Below are 17496 nucleotides of genomic sequence, written 5' to 3'. Positions count from 1 at the left end.
TTTAAACAAGCAATTTTATTCCACACTCCGTTCGTTTATATTGCACATTGGTAGAAATAGTTGGCACTGTTTTTCAGAATTTCTTTATGTATATGTTGTTACGTTAACGGTAGGCCTAGTAAACATATTTCTTGTACATGTTCAGGATAGCTTCTGGGTTTTTTATTAGTCTAAGAGCCAGTGAAAAAAATGCAATTACTTTGTACTACTTGTTGTTTCAATATGATGCTATTGATGACTTAATAAGAAAGCAGCACAATAAAATTTGACTTCTGAGATACATGATGTCCACGAACTTTAAAATGTGGCGTAAAATGTAGTATCCGGAAACTACCTTGTACTAGCCAAACTCCTATGCATTATTGGCGTTATAAAATGTTGTTATAAAAAGTTGGAACTAACTCCGTCGTTAACTTCCAAAGGTGTCAAAAAACGTGAACGGTGAAACCATTTAATACTGTTTGAAATCTTTATGTTTAGCTTCGTTTCTCATCATATTATTGTCAAAATTAGATAACAGAAATTTTTTGGGACCCAGTCAGGTGGCAACGCTGAAAGTGAAAAGACGCAGACACGTTTCACTGTTTTTTTATTCCTAGTTTTTTATTTATGCAGTACTTTTTTCCAAGTTTGTGTCTTCTACATTATTTATGATAATAAATAGATTTACATTATTAATACAATTTTATCTTTCAACATTAACAACGCAATATTTCTGTTATTAATAAAATTCGTTACAACGAATATTATCTGAATCCGAAACCACGTATACAGACTACTTTCGACGAAGTAGTATAGCAGCAGGGAATTGAAGAATATCAAATTCAAGGAGGCGTTTGTTAAAATTTTAATAAGTCATCGAGAGCACGATGAACTAATGTCCTTCCATGGTACGAAACGACTGCAAATCATTTACGATAAATGCTATGAATATCACGTCTATGAACGGCGAATTATAAAAGCAGTATTAGATAATTGTAAAAGGGTTACATATGAAGAAGCTGATTGTGTGTGACGTCTGAAATATTAACAATAACTCTAATGTTTTCTTACGATACCTATATATTTATAAGAAAGCCAATATGAAAAATAACTTCATAGTTTGGATGGAAATGGGCGTGGGTAACGCACAAACTACAGTACACCTCACTACATTACACTTACACGAAAAAGTGGGAGAGCTGTTTGCTCACTCGCTGATTTTAATCACGCATTCCATAGAAAAGGGAAAAAAGACCCTTGACTGTATTGAGAAATGCCGAAAAATATCAAGCTTCGTCCTCTAAGACATTTACCTGTGATACGTGAAGTTTCTGAGATTCTAGAAAAAAACTTTGCGTATCACCTGTATGATTCCAAGAATGTCGGTTCTATTAATGATGGAAGATTAGCAACTTTTTCAAAAACATACAATTTTAAAAGTGTGGAAGATAATTTCAAGATTACAGCCAAGAATGTTAATGTGCCAAATTTTCCACCGTGCTATAAGGAACTCATCAAATAAACTGAAAGAGATCGTCTCCTGTACAGGGAGAAATGCTAATTGGAAAATACCGACTCGTGAATCACTTTTAAACAACAAATGGCAAAAAGTCAATAATTTATATGAATGCCGCTGGTTCAATGGAGACCAAATACAGGCCTCAACAAACGATTTTGCCATTCAACCGAATCAACCGTTAGGTGTATGTTTTTACACAATAAAGCTATGTAAAAGATTCGGAAACACAATGCAAAGAAGAAACCCAAAAGCCTTTGCAATACTAGTAATGATGAGAGTGATTATAGTGGGGATGCGAGCGATTAACTATTACAGTTTGGAAGGTAACTTGTATGGACTATTTAATTGATTGAGAATGTTGGCAAAATTTAGTGTACTAACAACCTTTATTTTCCCAAACAAGACATAAATTATACTAAAAAAGCTATAGACTGAATACCCTAAGCAACTAACGGGTGATTTAATGCTCCAATGAGTGGATCCTGGTTGGGAAAACGGTTTAACTAGGAGATCAGTGAGTCAAGTACTCTGGCCCTAAAAATGTGGATAACGCAAGCTGAATTGATCAGACGCAGAGCAGACTTTGACTGATCAAATCTACTGAAGTTTCTCTGCGTAGGTGCAGCTGAGAGCAAGTTGCGATTATGATCTGTACGCCTTGACAACACCGGAGTGGCAGTGCATTACCCTCTTTACTTCGCGTGCTGACGTGACTTGCAGCTGGTGAGATGTGTGCGGCGGAGGAGGTGAGATGTGGAGGTGGCACCTGTGAATCGGTCGCAGCCACGAAAGAAATGCAAAAATCTCACAGTCTAGCGATCAGGCAGACGAATCGTAATTTACCCTCTACCAGACCCCTGAAATCACCCTGGATTTCAGCGTGTGACACACCCGTTCGCTGGTCGTGCCAGGGACCAATTTGGCTCACTTATACGACAGAGCGCACAAAGATACCAAACGTCAAGACTGTTAAACCAAAAACGAATAAGTGTGCCCTCGGCAAACGAGTGGTCTGAGACGTTTGAAGTCACACTGTTGGTACAGTAAGAACTTCACCACAGGCTCTCCAGTCAAAACTACTCGCAAGTGAAGTCAGTCTCAGAACAGGTCCCAAGTACCACCCAGACATGCCACAGCTTCGACCAGAAGTCGCTTACCAGTTCAAAGTCCCATACTTAGTACTTCGCACCTCTCCAGAGAAAAAATTCCATTTTCCTGCAAAGAGCATGAACGACACTGCCTTCACGCCGTCTTGAGCCAATCACAAGGCTTACAGGCGCTAAATCTCCCCTCCCACACGACAGCACAAACTCATGTTGAACTAGGGCAAGAGTTAAGAAACCTGTGTCTCAAAAAAAAAAAAAAAAAATCACTGCCAATTATTGGCTTGGCTTTTTTATGTTTTCGCTGAGGGGGAAGAGATGATTATCTCCGAAGTTGTGTCTCTTCCCACGGCAAAAAGCGAACAGATACAATCTCAAAGACCTTTATCTAAATTGCCTGTGCCTTGGAGCTTGTTAGCCCTAGCTAGGAGGTATAATCAAGATACTATCTCCAACCTTTCTCAGATGCCAAAGTTATACAACAGAGGCGGTCGAGGGAAGTGGTTCACTGGCCTACTTGCACTATCAGTGTACACGAAGACGTGAATTTTTATTACATGTGGCTCTGCACACAATGCCCAGCTTACGACTCCAGTGGGTTGATGCATTCTTTAGACCGTCGCCCCAGCCCAGGCTTCTGCTGGCGCCGCAGCAGGTATCGCGCCATTGTTCTGCTGGAGACCTGTCTCGATGAGGGGCTGGCCTGTCTGCCCTGTATGACTGTGGGCCTGTCCGGCAAGATTTACTAACGGATGTGCTCGACGTCAATTGCTTTCAACTCCCAACAAGCCGTTTCTATGAGCTAAGAATCATAAAAATACCTCATGCTTTTAGTTCCCTACCAGGCTCGATCAATGTCTGCTCAGATCATTAACTTTCTGGAGTCTCGCTCAAGATGCGTCAGATTGTAATAAAATCTTTAATAATTTTCAGTATGCGAAAAATAGGTGAGAGAGTAACTTGTCCTCTCTCAAGTTTTTGTACGGATAAACTCCAAAAAATTGTTTATTTATTGTTATATGTGCTACTATAGTTTTCATTTTCGTAAAAAAGTTCTATATAGGTAAAAAACTTTAGAATAAGTATCAATAAAACCTAGGCATGACGCACATTGCACGCATTTTCACCTTCAGTTTTGCTGACTGTCTGGGTCCCAAAAAAGTTCTATATTATACTACTCGTATTTTCATAATTGTGTAATGAGAAACGAAGTGAAAGACAAATCTTTCAAAGAGTATAAAATGGTTGCACCATATACATCTTTCGACACCTTCGGAATGTTGCTTACAGCTTTAGTCCCTTTTCTATCAACAATATTTAATAATGCATAAAAAAGTTTTAGCTAGTATAAGGTAGTTTCCTGACATTACATTTTCCGGCAGATTTCAACGTGCGTTCCAGGAAGAAAACTATATGAAATAGGCTTTTTTCGTCAAGTCGTCAATGACAACATGTTAAAACACAAAGTGGTACAAAATAGTTGCATATTTTTGTCACAGGCTCCCAGACTCATGAGACAGCTGCGTAGAAGAAAGGTTCAGAATTTTCGATCTGTGGTCTATTTCTTATATGTTCATACATATTTAAACCAGTTGTTACGTTTAGCAGAGTTGCGCTATTTCTTCTTCTGCAGAGTAAAGCGACAATTTTGCGAACACAATCTCATACTGTATACAACAATTTATCATCCTTTAGAGGATATTAACATTCGGCATTTCGAAAAAATATGTTTGCGCTTTATGCATCAAAGTGCTGGTTAACCACAAATTCCATATCTTCACCAACAATATCCCGATAAAATTAAGCACAATGTGATAGCGTAAAACGGGTAGAATAAAGTGGAAATGGCTGGAAATTACCGCAAAGAGTTTCCGTACAAAGCGGGTTTCACATGTGTAGGAAGGAATAATCTGTACTGCCAATATGTAACCGATGGCTATATAACGAAAAGCGGTACACTGGATCGAAAGAAAAGTGTTAACGTCTTCGAACTGTCGTTCTGACTAGTAGACCAGTCTCAACAGCGCTGAATGTGCCACGAAACGTTGTTTCACGGCTAGGAAACTTTTGCTATAGGTTAATGAAGTATCGACTGAGAGTAACAACGCCTTGGCTACACGATGTAATCCAAATACATGTGCAAGATGACTGCACGGCTTGCAGTTGCCTCGGGAATTTTAGTTTCCTTAGAAGGATCAGAATAGTTGCCCTTTATTGCAGACGTCCGGCAATGCGTATCCCGCTTTTGGCAGTACATAGACGAGTACTATAGAGTCGGCAAAGTGGAGACTGGGCTATGGATGAATAGAGGTGTACCTTCTTTGCAGAGGATCTCAGCTTCATCTCACAGAATGAGTTTCTTAGTATACTAATGTGGAGGATAAATGGTGGCCAGTATAATCACCGGAAGAGTGTAGAAATAGTTCGATGTTTGCATAGGGAGATAGCATATCGGATGGACCGAACAGTGGTTCACATCATCGCTGGTGGGCGAGGAATTGTGTTGACCACAGAAGGAGTAAAATGACTTGTGCGGCTTTTAAGAGGGGTAGTTGGTTCACACCAGAGGGCGCATGGGCGACCCGCATGAACTTCACTCGGATGCAGTGTACGAGAGAGAGGACAGGGGGCGAATCTATATAGGGTGAATCAAAATTCGCTCACTGATCCAAAACTCGCCCAGTCGAGCTCTACAGTGCGATTCCTTGCATTCTTAAAATACAAAAATGTGTGTAACAAACTTTCGCTCCGATCATATTTTCGGTAGAAAAAGTACGTCAAAAGAAGGGAATTTGGCAACGTGTAATCACATCTACGATAAGTATCTTGTTTCAATACTTTGTAACTGTGCTGCCCAGTTTATGTATTGGATAGGTTTTTGCGTTACGATAGTCGAGTCCGAGAGCTCGATTACAGGTCTGGGTGTATTTTCTTTTAATTTTCCCCATTTTTATCCGCCTAATAATATTTAGCACACACTGTTTCTTAAACGATGTATATCATTCAGCCCTACAACTAAAGTTTTCCTTAACGCTGAACGTAACAATTATCTGCGAGACATTTCTTACGAAACAGGCAGTAGGGAAAATTTCGAATAACATTTCAGAGCACCATCTTGACGTGTCGGGTATTCTGTCGTCCATGGACAATATTTGGAAAACGTGAAAGGCAAAGGTCCCGAGTTCGAGTCTCGGTTCCACACACAACTTTAATCTTCCAGGAACGCTCAACTTGACTCTTTGTCTTCATCAGGTGCTATCTGAGACTGCAAGTAGATTGGAATGGGTAACAGATCGGCGGGAAATCCTGAAGGATTACAACGTTGTCAAGTTCAGAAACACACTTGAGTATATCCTGACAATGCTACAATGAAACTAATGAACTTCAAGATTCATATAAATACGAGTATAAGTACACCTACCGTAGGCATGTGTAAGACCAGAGTGTATTATTGATTACTAATTATAGAACACGTAAACTAAGGCGCGATCCTCCGCGGCGTAGCGGCGGCCGAGCGAAGCTCGTTCAAGATCACCCGCTTTTAGGTAGGTGCAGCGGCTAAGTCAATACAGCCATGCGGTTCTAGGCGCTGCAGTCTGGAACCGCGAGGCCGCTACGGTCGCAGGTTCGAATCCTGCCTCGGGCATGGATGTGTATGATGTCCCTATGTTAGTTAGGTTTAACTAGTTCTACGTTCTAGGGGACTAATGACCTCAGAAGTTGAGTCCCATAGTGCTCAGAGCCATTTTGAGCCAACTATGAATGTTTTCCGATCTAGTAAATAAATGTTACAAATACTGGAGGCGTGCTGTCAGTTTACTTGTACCTGCACCAGAAGCACAGATCATTTTAATACAAGTAAACATGCTGAAAGGGTCCTGTAGCCACCTTTCATTGCCAACTCTCGTAGTGGTCAAGTCGGCAAAGAGGTTTCCGCTACTTGTGAGAAATCCACCTGCGTTAGGTTGGTGGCGGGAATGGCATCCTGGGGTTTTCCGGTCCACGCGGAGCGTGGAAGAGGCTGGAGAAGCGGGAGGCAGTCTGCCGCCGGTACGGGAAGCGTACACAGCTGTGCTCCAGTCGAAGAAGGGTGAGTTGGACTGACCGCGTGGCGCGTTTTCACATAGAGAGGGGAGCTTTTAGCTTTCGGTCTCGAATTTCGTCTTATAAAGATTTACTTGCTGGGTTGCAGCAGGGAATGCAAGGCTTTTGTAGACTTTCAGTTTGATTCCCAATGCAGTCTTGACTTTGATCCGTGAGAGGAACGCAGCACAAGGGAGTTGGATATGTTGAAGTGCCCTCGGTTCAGTGTGAATGTTTATGTGCCTACATCTGTGTATGTATGCTTCTAATCTTTTCCGGATCTTGGTAATTTTTGTGTATTTGTGAATTTTCTTTGTCTCATGTGACACATAGTTAGCATGCAGCAGCAGTCTATAGATGCACTACATCAATGTTTTAAGGAATAAATAATTTTGCCTTCAATCTTATCTTGTGTACCGATGTTACGTCGCCGTTACCTTCGCCATTTACCTTATAGTTTTCCTTGTTGGCCCACCTATAGCGTTTCCATGTGCACAGGTGTAGTGATTAGTGTCCTTTTTTTTATCTGAAACAAATGCTCTGGAATAGATCGTGTTTCCACGAATCTTGCTGCAGGCTGCACTTACGCATGGTGTTCACGACCTCTTTACTTTACTCAATATTTGATTCACGGGAAGAATGCCTGGATCATATTACGTAATAACTACATCCCATTCATTATCAATGACTGTACAATGAATGTTCTTTTGTGAGTTTTTCTTATTAATAAATTAAGTAATTTTCCGACTCAGTGCTACCTCTTCTTGTCGTGTGGCTAGAGTCGGTGGCGACCCTATCTTTTATATTGATTTCAGTGTCAAGTAGCATTTTCTTATTCAAAGTGTGCGTGGCTCTTTTAGCTATCAGGATACATTCGAAGGGCGCTTCATGCTTCTTGCACCTACCGTCCTTTTATTCACGCTACTTATATTCACGCCACTTACACATGGCTTACCCTGCTCACGGATTTCGGTAAACCAGGGAATCTTCTGATGCGCAGTGAGGATTAGTTATTTTCGGTTGGATGTGCTAATTGGTATGTTGTCTTTCTGTGATACAGAATTTACGTGAATTTATGATATAGGTGTGCATTTTCTTACATGTTTTATCTTGTATATGTATTACTGTATAGATATTGTGATTTAGTATTCAATTGTGTTACAAGTGTGGGTTGACTCTTGTCCTGTGGCGTGTATCGGTGTCATATAGTAAATCTTGGGTGCTTTGTGGGGACTGTGAGTCCATTAGGAGACTTTGGCATCATTCTTGTTGTATTTTGGAGCACGGAGTAATCCTTATGATGGAGACGCGTAGCTGTTCAGGGAGCCGCGATCGGAATAACCTGCCAGACAATAACCCTGAACAAGGACGAGGTCAAAACGTCGAGTCCGACCAGGAACGAAACGCGGAAAACGCAAGTACAAGTGTTGTCCATCCTGAGCCCGCCGTAGTGATTTCGAATCATTCGATAGATGCAAATTCATTACAGGCTATGCTACGACAATTACTAGACAGTAATAGGAGACATATCGAGGAGGTGAATAAAAAACAAGCAGAAGAAAATAGGAGGCATATCGAGGAAGCGAATAAAAGATTGACTAGTGAAATAGTACAGGGTGTTGGGGAGAAACTGGCGATCATTGACCAACGCATCTCCGCCTTAGAAGAGGGGCACCAAGTCATTAGCAAGCAGGTGATGGAGCAAGAAGAAAGGTTCGCTGGGAATATACGTGTACTAGCAGAACAATGCCAGAGTGAACAAGCGGCTCTTGAGTCCCGAGTAGGACGAAATTCCGCCAGGGATCTCCGCGCGTTAGCAGAACAATGCCAGAGTGACCACGCGGCTCTTGTGTCCCGAATAGAGGACTCTGCGGCTAAGTGCCCGGTCCACCTTAGCGCGCAGGTAGAAACCCTCAGCCAGGCGATAATAGCTCTCGAGCGAGAGCAAGGGCTTACGCAAACAAAGCAAGACACGGCCCACCGAGAGATGCGAGAAGAAATAGCCAGGATCTCAGACGCAGTGGCGCGTAAGTCTGACAATAATAGGGAAACGATTACCTCGTCATCAGCGGATGCAGACGAAATTCGGTCGATAACGAAATGTCGGCGTGGACAGTGTGAAATAAACATACAACAAGGAGGGGTTACCGAGGGAATATGTGAGCGCATTGCCCGTTTAGAACTTCACCTAAAAGGGTTAAAGGCCCATGAAGTTGAAAGAAATGAACGAAAGGGCCATTATTCCGACGATGATTCCGGGAACGATGGCGAATTTGATCATCGTCATGATCACGGATCTCGTACCAGGTGGGAACGGCGCGGATCCCCTCAGGAACGTTCGTCAAGGGAAACTCACGAATTTGACTTTAAACATTTTCTGACCGTGAGGAAGTTTGAAGTCTTCCGTAACTCGGCTACGGGGATTCACCCGCGGGCCTGGTTACAGCAGTTCGAGTTCTCCCTCCCTCCTACGTGGCCCAGTGCGCACAAAATAGAGTATATGTGCGGCTACCTCGAAGGTGAGCCAGCGGCGCGGATGAGGTCAATTGCACGCAATTGCTACACTGTTGGGGAGTTTCGTCAACACTTCCTGTCGATATATTGGTCAGTGGCAGCGCAAAGTCGTGTAAAACACGGACTCATTATGCTACCAGAGTTAAACAGGTCAAAATTCTCCAGACCTGTGCAGATGTTCGAGCACATGCTGCAGGCGAATGAACATCTTGACGATCCTTATGGACCTGCAGAAATTATTCGTATTTGCCTGGGAAAGTTTCCAATGCAGTTGCGGCACGTTATCCTTGCAGGACGATGTAAGGATGACGTAGAGGGGTTTCGCAATTTCCTTTTAGAGCTTGAGTGCGATGCGAATGGCACCACGCAGAATTACGGTCAGAGCGCCTACGAGCAGCGGCCGCGCAAGCGAAGCCGCAGCCGTAGAGACAGGTGGCAATACAGACGTAATGACTCGCCTCAGAGTTACAGGGCGCGCGAGCGTTGGCATCGTCGCGATTCCTCACGGAACGCGGGCAGAACGAACGATGCCAATCGTCATCATTCGCCGAGAGTAAATCAAAGACACCCCCGGGAGTTTAGAAGATATGGTAATGAGCAGAGATATTGGAGTAATTATAGCGGACCTAGGAACGGTAGTCGTGACCGACCCCAGAATAATTATCGAACAAGAAACAACAGGGGTGCCGTAAACAGTACGGGTGGTCCGCCAGTGGGTGTTGAAATTCGTCCCGCAAACCCGCGGCACAATCCGACAAATGCCTCTAATCAAAGGGATCAATGACTATTGGCTGGCTCGGTTGACGTCAAACTTAATGAGGACCGGCGCTATTGATGATATTGATGTGCATTTGAATAAAGGAAGACGTTATTATGGTAGATTTGTTGAGGGAGGGCCACAGTATTGGTGTGCCCGTGGTAAACCCAGTCGCCTCTGTTTTGTAAAATTACAGTATGTATTTTCCAATGTTTTGATTCACTCTGGTGTGATTGAAATTAAAGTTTATATTTTCTATGAATTGTAAAGGGTCCCCCAATATGTGTGTAGTTATTTCTTCTTCTCAGCAGAAAGGAGTAGTGTTGTGCAGCTTCAAAACGTCTGAATGTGAATGATCATGAGGCTCATATGAAGTGTTTCCTGTTACGGTAAGATGGCTTTCGTTTTGTGATGACTAAAAAGGTATCGGGTGTGTTGGCGTGGCGAGTCAATGGTCGTAAGGTAATTCTTGTTGAGAAATTACAGTTGTAGTGTTCTTATTCCCCTTAGGTGAGCAAGATTCAGTGAGACTTTTCAAATGTACTGCGATGTTGATGAAGCGACTTGGTGACTTGTAGGTGAAGGATTTGTGTATGAAAGGAGATTAATAGTGTTTGATTTTCAGAGTTGCCATCTTATAAGATATTTGGAAAGTGTAACTTGCCGCCACATACTACTAGGTACGGTTGAGGGCACCAGGATGTGAAAACCCAGAAGACGTATGTGGAAACAGCTTATAGACTCAAGCAGCTTGATATTTAATAGAGAATCAATGCGACTACCTCCAAGCTGAAATGACATGACGGTAGGTGGGGAACCCTGGGGACATGTGGTGAGTAAGTGTGTAATCATTATGAGTATCTTATGATAGCAGTAAGTTGGGTACTCATGGCCCTGGACAATGGATTTCTTTTGACAGTATTTTTTTATGTACTTATAGGACGAAGTGTTTATGTGTTTGCTAATAGGATAGGATGATTTCTATTTTCATTTTTATGCCCACTGACCTTTTGCATTAGTCTGATGAATAGATGTTGAAACATTTACCATTCCAGATGTGACATGAATGAACCTTCTGTGTCTCATTAATCATAACTTTTATTATGCAATGTCCATAGAAAAGAAGTCTCGGAAATTTTTCACAGATCAGCAAACATGTTCTGCAAACCTTGGAGGAGCAGTCAATGAACAACGATATGGGTATTGGTGTTGAAAGGAATATTTTGTTTATATGTGGGAATTGTAGTCGGGCTATATGGTGATGGTGACTAGTACGAGCTGTGTAGATTGTGTGTGAGAGCGTAGTTAGGAGCAGGTAGAGTTTTGTGTCTGTAGCTAGCAGCGGCGCCAAATCCTATCCAAATCCTGACCAAACCTTGTACAAGATCTACCCTGAATGATTGACAGCAGATGTAATGCTGGAACTATATTTTATAAAAAGGATTTTTTGTTTGTTTGAATATTGGTTATTTAATTTTCTTCATTGTTTTTCTTATTAGTAATGTTAAGAAGGCCCTTTTTGTCAAGTTAATTTTGGGCACTATTCCACGTATTGATCAGGAGTGAGAAACTCCGAAGATTTTGTGGTAATCTGTACACATGATATTTTGTAACGATCCCTGTGAGCGCAGTTCTTAAGTGGGTGCAAGGCCGCCTAGGGAGCCTCCGCATCAGAAAGCACAGGGCTTGGTCCACCGGCAGGCGTTGCCGAACCCTGGTATCAACGGCGAAGCAGTGATGCGGCGAGCGGTCACAGCTGTTTCCCCGTCAGAGGGGAGGGGACGCTGGTCTTCCCCCAGGCGCAGGCTCACACCGGAGTCCGCAGGCGTGTCACCACGGCAGCGCCAGCTGATGGCCGGCGTTCCACCCCATGCGCTAGTCATCTGACAAGCGAAAGGGAAAGTATGACGCACACCAGGCGAGGCCGCCGATCCCTGAGCGCCGCTAGTCCAGACGGCTGCTGCGGTAACGCCCACTGCCCGGAGGGACGCGGGTCCCACCACTGACGCATCAGCTGAGACGGTGCAAAGAGGTGATAAGCGGGTCTCGAGCCCGACACCCGCACGAGTTTACGTCGACCTCGATGCGACGCAGAAGAGCGCGTGTCTCCCCATTGACACGACAGGAGACGGGGGCGTGTGTCGGTAAAACACATTCCTCCACAACACACGGACGACGACCGCCAAGCCGCCTTCTCGATGATGAGGCAGGGCCCACAGGCGACGATGTCCTGCAAATCTGCAACGCAGAACCATCCCACAGTATGGACGCAGAGGGTGGAAACGGGCACGAGGCAACGTCGCGGGGTGCTGTCTAGGATGAACAACCTGGGTTACAACGGACGTTACAATCAACGCCGCTGCGAACTCCCCAGTTCAGTGTTGTGGTCCCCTACTAGCTTATCCTCCAAGTCGCCTTTAGAAGAGACGCCCACCCCAGCACCTAAAGAGAATACCCAGTGAAACAACCATGTGGCGAAACTGAAAAATGACAGCGTGTCAACGAGTTGATTTCTGGATGTGTTTTTGTACTCATGTCTTATTTTCCATAGGTGATTATTTACCAGCTGTCATAACATTGGGTTCATTAATGATTTTGTATCACTGTATTTGTTGTGAATATTGTATTTTGCACTTTCACTTGCATGTTTTTAAATGTCAGCACCAGATGATACTGCTTTGGTTCGTGATAATGATTTTACATCATTGTATTTGTTTATATATTTATAGATATCATGTACCTGTTCACCTATGTCTCTATGTTAACTTTTGATAGTTGGTTAAAGCAATTTTAAAATAATATCTCATGGTTGTGGTCGTAGTAGGTCAGATGACATGATGTTAGCGTAGTATATCACGCTTAATTTAATTTATTCTGTTTGCTTTGCGGACCGCATGAGGTCACAATTATTGACCAAGGTCAGATAGAGCTCACTTGGATATAAGAGATTAATCAACTCCTTTGTGCTGCTGTTTACTGTTGCCATTGTTACTCGTTAGGGTATGTTTGTTTCGAAGACTGTTGGCGAATCTCCTAGCATGGCGAGAAAATTCGCGGCACAGTCTTCTCCGGGACGTTTGGGGTGATGAAAGGGTCCTGTAGCCACCTTTCATTGCCAACTCTCGTAGTGGTCAAGTCGGCAAAGAGGTTTCCGCTACTTGTGAGAAATCCACCTGCGTTAGGTTGGTGGCGGGAATGGCATCCTGGGGTTTTCCGGTCCACGCGGAGCGTGGAAGAGGCTGGAGAAGCGGGAGGCAGTCTGCCGCCGGTACGGGAAGCGTACACAGCTGTGCTCCAGTCGAAGAAGGGTGAGTTGGACTGACCGCGTGGCGCGTTTTCACATAGAGAGGGGAGCTTTTAGCTTTCGGTCTCGAATTTCGTCTTATAAAGATTTACTTGCTGGGTTGCAGCAGGGAATGCAAGGCTTTTGTAGACTTTCAGTTTGATTCCCAATGCAGTCTTGACTTTGATCCGTGAGAGGAACGCAGCACAAGGGAGTTGGATATGTTGAAGTGCCCTCGGTTCAGTGTGAATGTTTATGTGCCTACATCTGTGTATGTATGCTTCTAATCTTTTCCGGATCTTGGTAATTTTTGTGTATTTGTGAATTTTCTTTGTCTCATGTGACACATAGTTAGCATGCAGCAGCAGTCTATAGATGCACTACATCAATGTTTTAAGGAATAAATAATTTTGCCTTCAATCTTATCTTGTGTACCGATGTTACGTCGCCGTTACCTTCGCCATTTACCTTATAGTTTTCCTTGTTGGCCCACCTATAGCGTTTCCATGTGCACAGGTGTAGTGATTAGTGTCCTTTTTTTTATCTGAAACAAATGCTCTGGAATAGATCGTGTTTCCACGAATCTTGCTGCAGGCTGCACTTACGCATGGTGTTCACGACCTCTTTACTTTACTCAATATTTGATTCACGGGAAGAATGCCTGGATCATATTACGTAATAACTACATCCCATTCATTATCAATGACTGTACAATGAATGTTCTTTTGTGAGTTTTTCTTATTAATAAATTAAGTAATTTTCCGACTCAGTGCTACCTCTTCTTGTCGTGTGGCTAGAGTCGGTGGCGACCCTATCTTTTATATTGATTTCAGTGTCAAGTAGCATTTTCTTATTCAAAGTGTGCGTGGCTCTTTTAGCTATCAGGATACATTCGAAGGGCGCTTCATGCTTCTTGCACCTACCGTCCTTTTATTCACGCTACTTATATTCACGCCACTTACAATGCTTTTCTCCGATAATAACGTTATAGATACCTCTACAACAATTCATGGTTGCGCACGCATTATCCCTGTAGGAACAGCACATTTAAACTATTGCAAGATCCAAAACTCTTCAATAAAAATATTTTCACAAGACATTTCATAGTATTCCATGGATACAGCAGCAAAACATAGTGTTGGCAGAAGCATTCCGACATTCACGTTCCAGTATAGCAGTTTGTAGTTGCAGAGCCAGGCTCGACCTGACTGAGCACAATTCAACCATTAGTGGAATGCAAAATCCACACAACTTAAAATTAATTTACTCAAGAATTAATTTTCTTCGCACTCTGAGTTCTAAAAAGAAACATGAAGTTCACTTGAAACCCCAAGTCTGATTAATAGTTACTCAGTCATTTATTGAATTACGTCCACTAGCTAACCACTGAGTCCAGTTTGTAGATTACTGTCCATTAGCAGCAAAGTTTAACGAGGCAATAGTTCCGTGTGAGAGCGATCGTTTCAAGCATGTGGACTAATTTGCTACCGCGCGAGGTGGCGCAGTGGTTAGCACACTGGACTCGCATTCGGAAGAACGACGGTTCCTGATTTAGGTTTTCCGTGGTTTCCCTAAATGGCTTCAGGTAAATGCCGGGTTGGTTCCTTTGAAAGGGCACGTCCGATTTCCTTCCCCACCCTTCCCTAATCCGAGCTTGTGCTCCGTCTCTAACGAACTCGTTGTCGGCGAGACGTTAAACACTAATCTCCTCCTCCTCCTACTACTACTACCACGTTCGAATGCACTGAGCTCCGACATTATGTACTCATGACTATATAGAATACTGTTCGGAGCACAACAGAAAATTGCAGCGTATTGAGGACACTGCGCAAGTAGCGTCCGTAGTCAAATAGAACAGTGCAACCTGCAGGCTTCGCCAGCATCTGCATTTATGTCCAAGCACGCACTTCTCACGGTGATCCCATATTTTTATCCATCCCCTGTACTTCTAGATCTTGTTTCTGGGGTTTTAATGCCACGAGAGAATCAGTTGTTTGGTTTTCAGAAAATTATCCGTGTAGGGAGTTTCATGTCTAAGAGTCTTCCACTTCTGTTTGCACCTTTGACGACTTAATCCTCGGTTTCGTAGTATTTAATGCCAGTACAAATTTTGATTCATACGAATACTGCAACCTTCTACGTCTGATGATACTGATCTACTAGGTCCAGAATGTATTACCTTATTGTATCGTTCCAGTTTCTGTAACTGACTGATTTCAGAACGCATTGTTTGTCGGTGACTATTACTGCCTTGGGGAATTTCAGGAAGATAACAGAATTGGCTGTTTAGTTCATTACTCTCCCAATTATGTAAAAATGAATATTTGACCGCCTGTCTAAGTGCAAATATTTTAGCTACAAATATGGAATTTATCATTTGGCAGTTGGAACTTTTCTTGTTCCGTAGTTTGTGTACAGAAGGAAGAGTACTTGCTCGCTTCGTCTGTTAGCTGCAACGTATAGCGATACGTGGAGTGTGCGGTGGTTGCAGGCTGCAGTTACGACGAGCTGAGCTGCGAGGAGCGCTGCGTGCCGATGGAGCGGCGCTGCGACGGACACAGGGACTGCCCCAGCGGCGCCGACGAGACGCAGTGCCTCCTCATAGGGGAGCCCGCCCGCTACAACCAGGTGAGCACCGCCCACTGTGTACAGTGGCTCGTCAAAAGCATCCCGACACCCCTATGTACACCGAGGTGAGAAAGGTACTGGCATACCTCCTAATGTCGTGTCGGCGTAGTGCAGCAACCCGACGTGGCATAGATTGAACCATTTGCTGGAAGCCCACTGCAGAAGTATTGAGCCATACTGTCTCTATAGCCGTTGTGGCGTTCGCTGTGTTATTCCGTGGTTTGGTATTTAACTAATTTGTAAATGAAAATGATAATCTTATTTTATTGCATTGAGTAATAACTAAATAAATTTTCTCCAGGCTAAAGATTTGGTAGACCAAGGAGAAGGTACTTGGATTCGGTTAAGGACGATTTTGAAGTAATAGGCTTAACATCAGAAGAGGCACCAATGTTAGCACTGAATAGGGGATCATGGAGGAATTTTATAAGGGGGCTATGCTCCAGACTGAACGCTGAAAGGCATAATCAGTCTTAAATGATGATGATGATGATGAAAGATTTGGTCAAGTTGCTAAAGAATTCCAAGTTAACGTCGTGTTAAAGTGTTGTCTGTAAATTGTGTAAGTGTCACTAAATCACAGTTCATACAACAGATTATATACAACTATGGATTATGATGGAAACAGTTATCTTCAGCAAAATGATCATTGAAACCACCTAATATCAGCCGCGAACAACACTGACGTATGTTACCTGAAACAATATTCTTCGCAAGTCGTGCGTAATTAATTTCGGCTCCATACATCAGCTAGAAAAGTTTGTTATAACGATCGTGCTATGAGCACTGTTTTAAAAGAACCAATCTGATTCGACTCATTTTCATTCAAATGAGTTCGGGACCACCGGTGCACATTTATTTTTACACATTTGTATTACGTTCGGCATTTATGCCTGCAGAGTTGCGTAATTTGAATTTGCCGCTGAGATAATTGTTAAGATGGCGGCAGACAATTTGTTAGACCAAATAAGTAAGTATTTGAAATGCTTGTTAAACTCTATAAACCCTACTTTCGTATTGTGCACTATTTAGACCTCATCAAGCAAACATTTGATTTGTTTCTAAGGGAAACACAGACAAAAACGCGATACAAATCGCTATCATCAATGGCTGCGCTCCTTGCAGCGGAAAGAAATAATTAATACAGATAATGCTTACTGAGCGAGGAATTAAAGTTACAAATAATTATTCACTCATATTTATAATAATAATGAACTCTATTCTCAAGTAATAATTAACAAATAATTACAATTTCTTAACATACCTCAGTTTGATATCCGTCCTCTACCTACAAAAGCCAACCAACAAAAGGTAAAAAAAAAGGAAGACAAACGCAGATCATAAAAGGAATTTACAATTATCATTGTCTTTGTATGATACACATCGATATGTCCAATTATATCATAGAATATTATATAAATAATTCATATTTATCATCGTTTTCACTGTTTTTTCATACGTCGAATAGACAATGTTTATAGCTGTTAGATGCATAATTTCCTCTCGTCGCACTGTAGCCAAAAATTTATCACGTGGATGTTACACCGTCCATAACAGCGAAAATGTTGCCGCTGCACGATTATGTGCCTGAACCGACTTCTCGATTATGTTCTACAAATGTTCGATG

At 42.7% G+C, this 17496-nt stretch overlaps 1 protein-coding gene across 1 annotated transcript in view; it reads left to right on the top strand.

Moving 5' to 3' along the window:
- LOC126154543 (serine protease nudel-like) overlaps window positions 1–17496 on the top strand; it is a 191535-nt gene that overhangs the window by 15720 nt on the left and 158319 nt on the right. Inside the window, exon 2 of the mRNA XM_049916151.1 lies at window positions 15733–15869. Coding sequence (XP_049772108.1) covers window positions 15733–15869 — 137 coding nt within the window. The remainder of the gene's footprint in view (window positions 1–15732; window positions 15870–17496) is intronic.

This window comes from Schistocerca cancellata, chromosome 2 (genome assembly GCF_023864275.1).
Source record: "Schistocerca cancellata isolate TAMUIC-IGC-003103 chromosome 2, iqSchCanc2.1, whole genome shotgun sequence".
In the NCBI taxonomy this organism is placed as follows: domain Eukaryota; kingdom Metazoa; phylum Arthropoda; class Insecta; order Orthoptera; family Acrididae; genus Schistocerca; species Schistocerca cancellata.
This window is presented reverse-complemented; position numbering and strand designations above follow the sequence as displayed.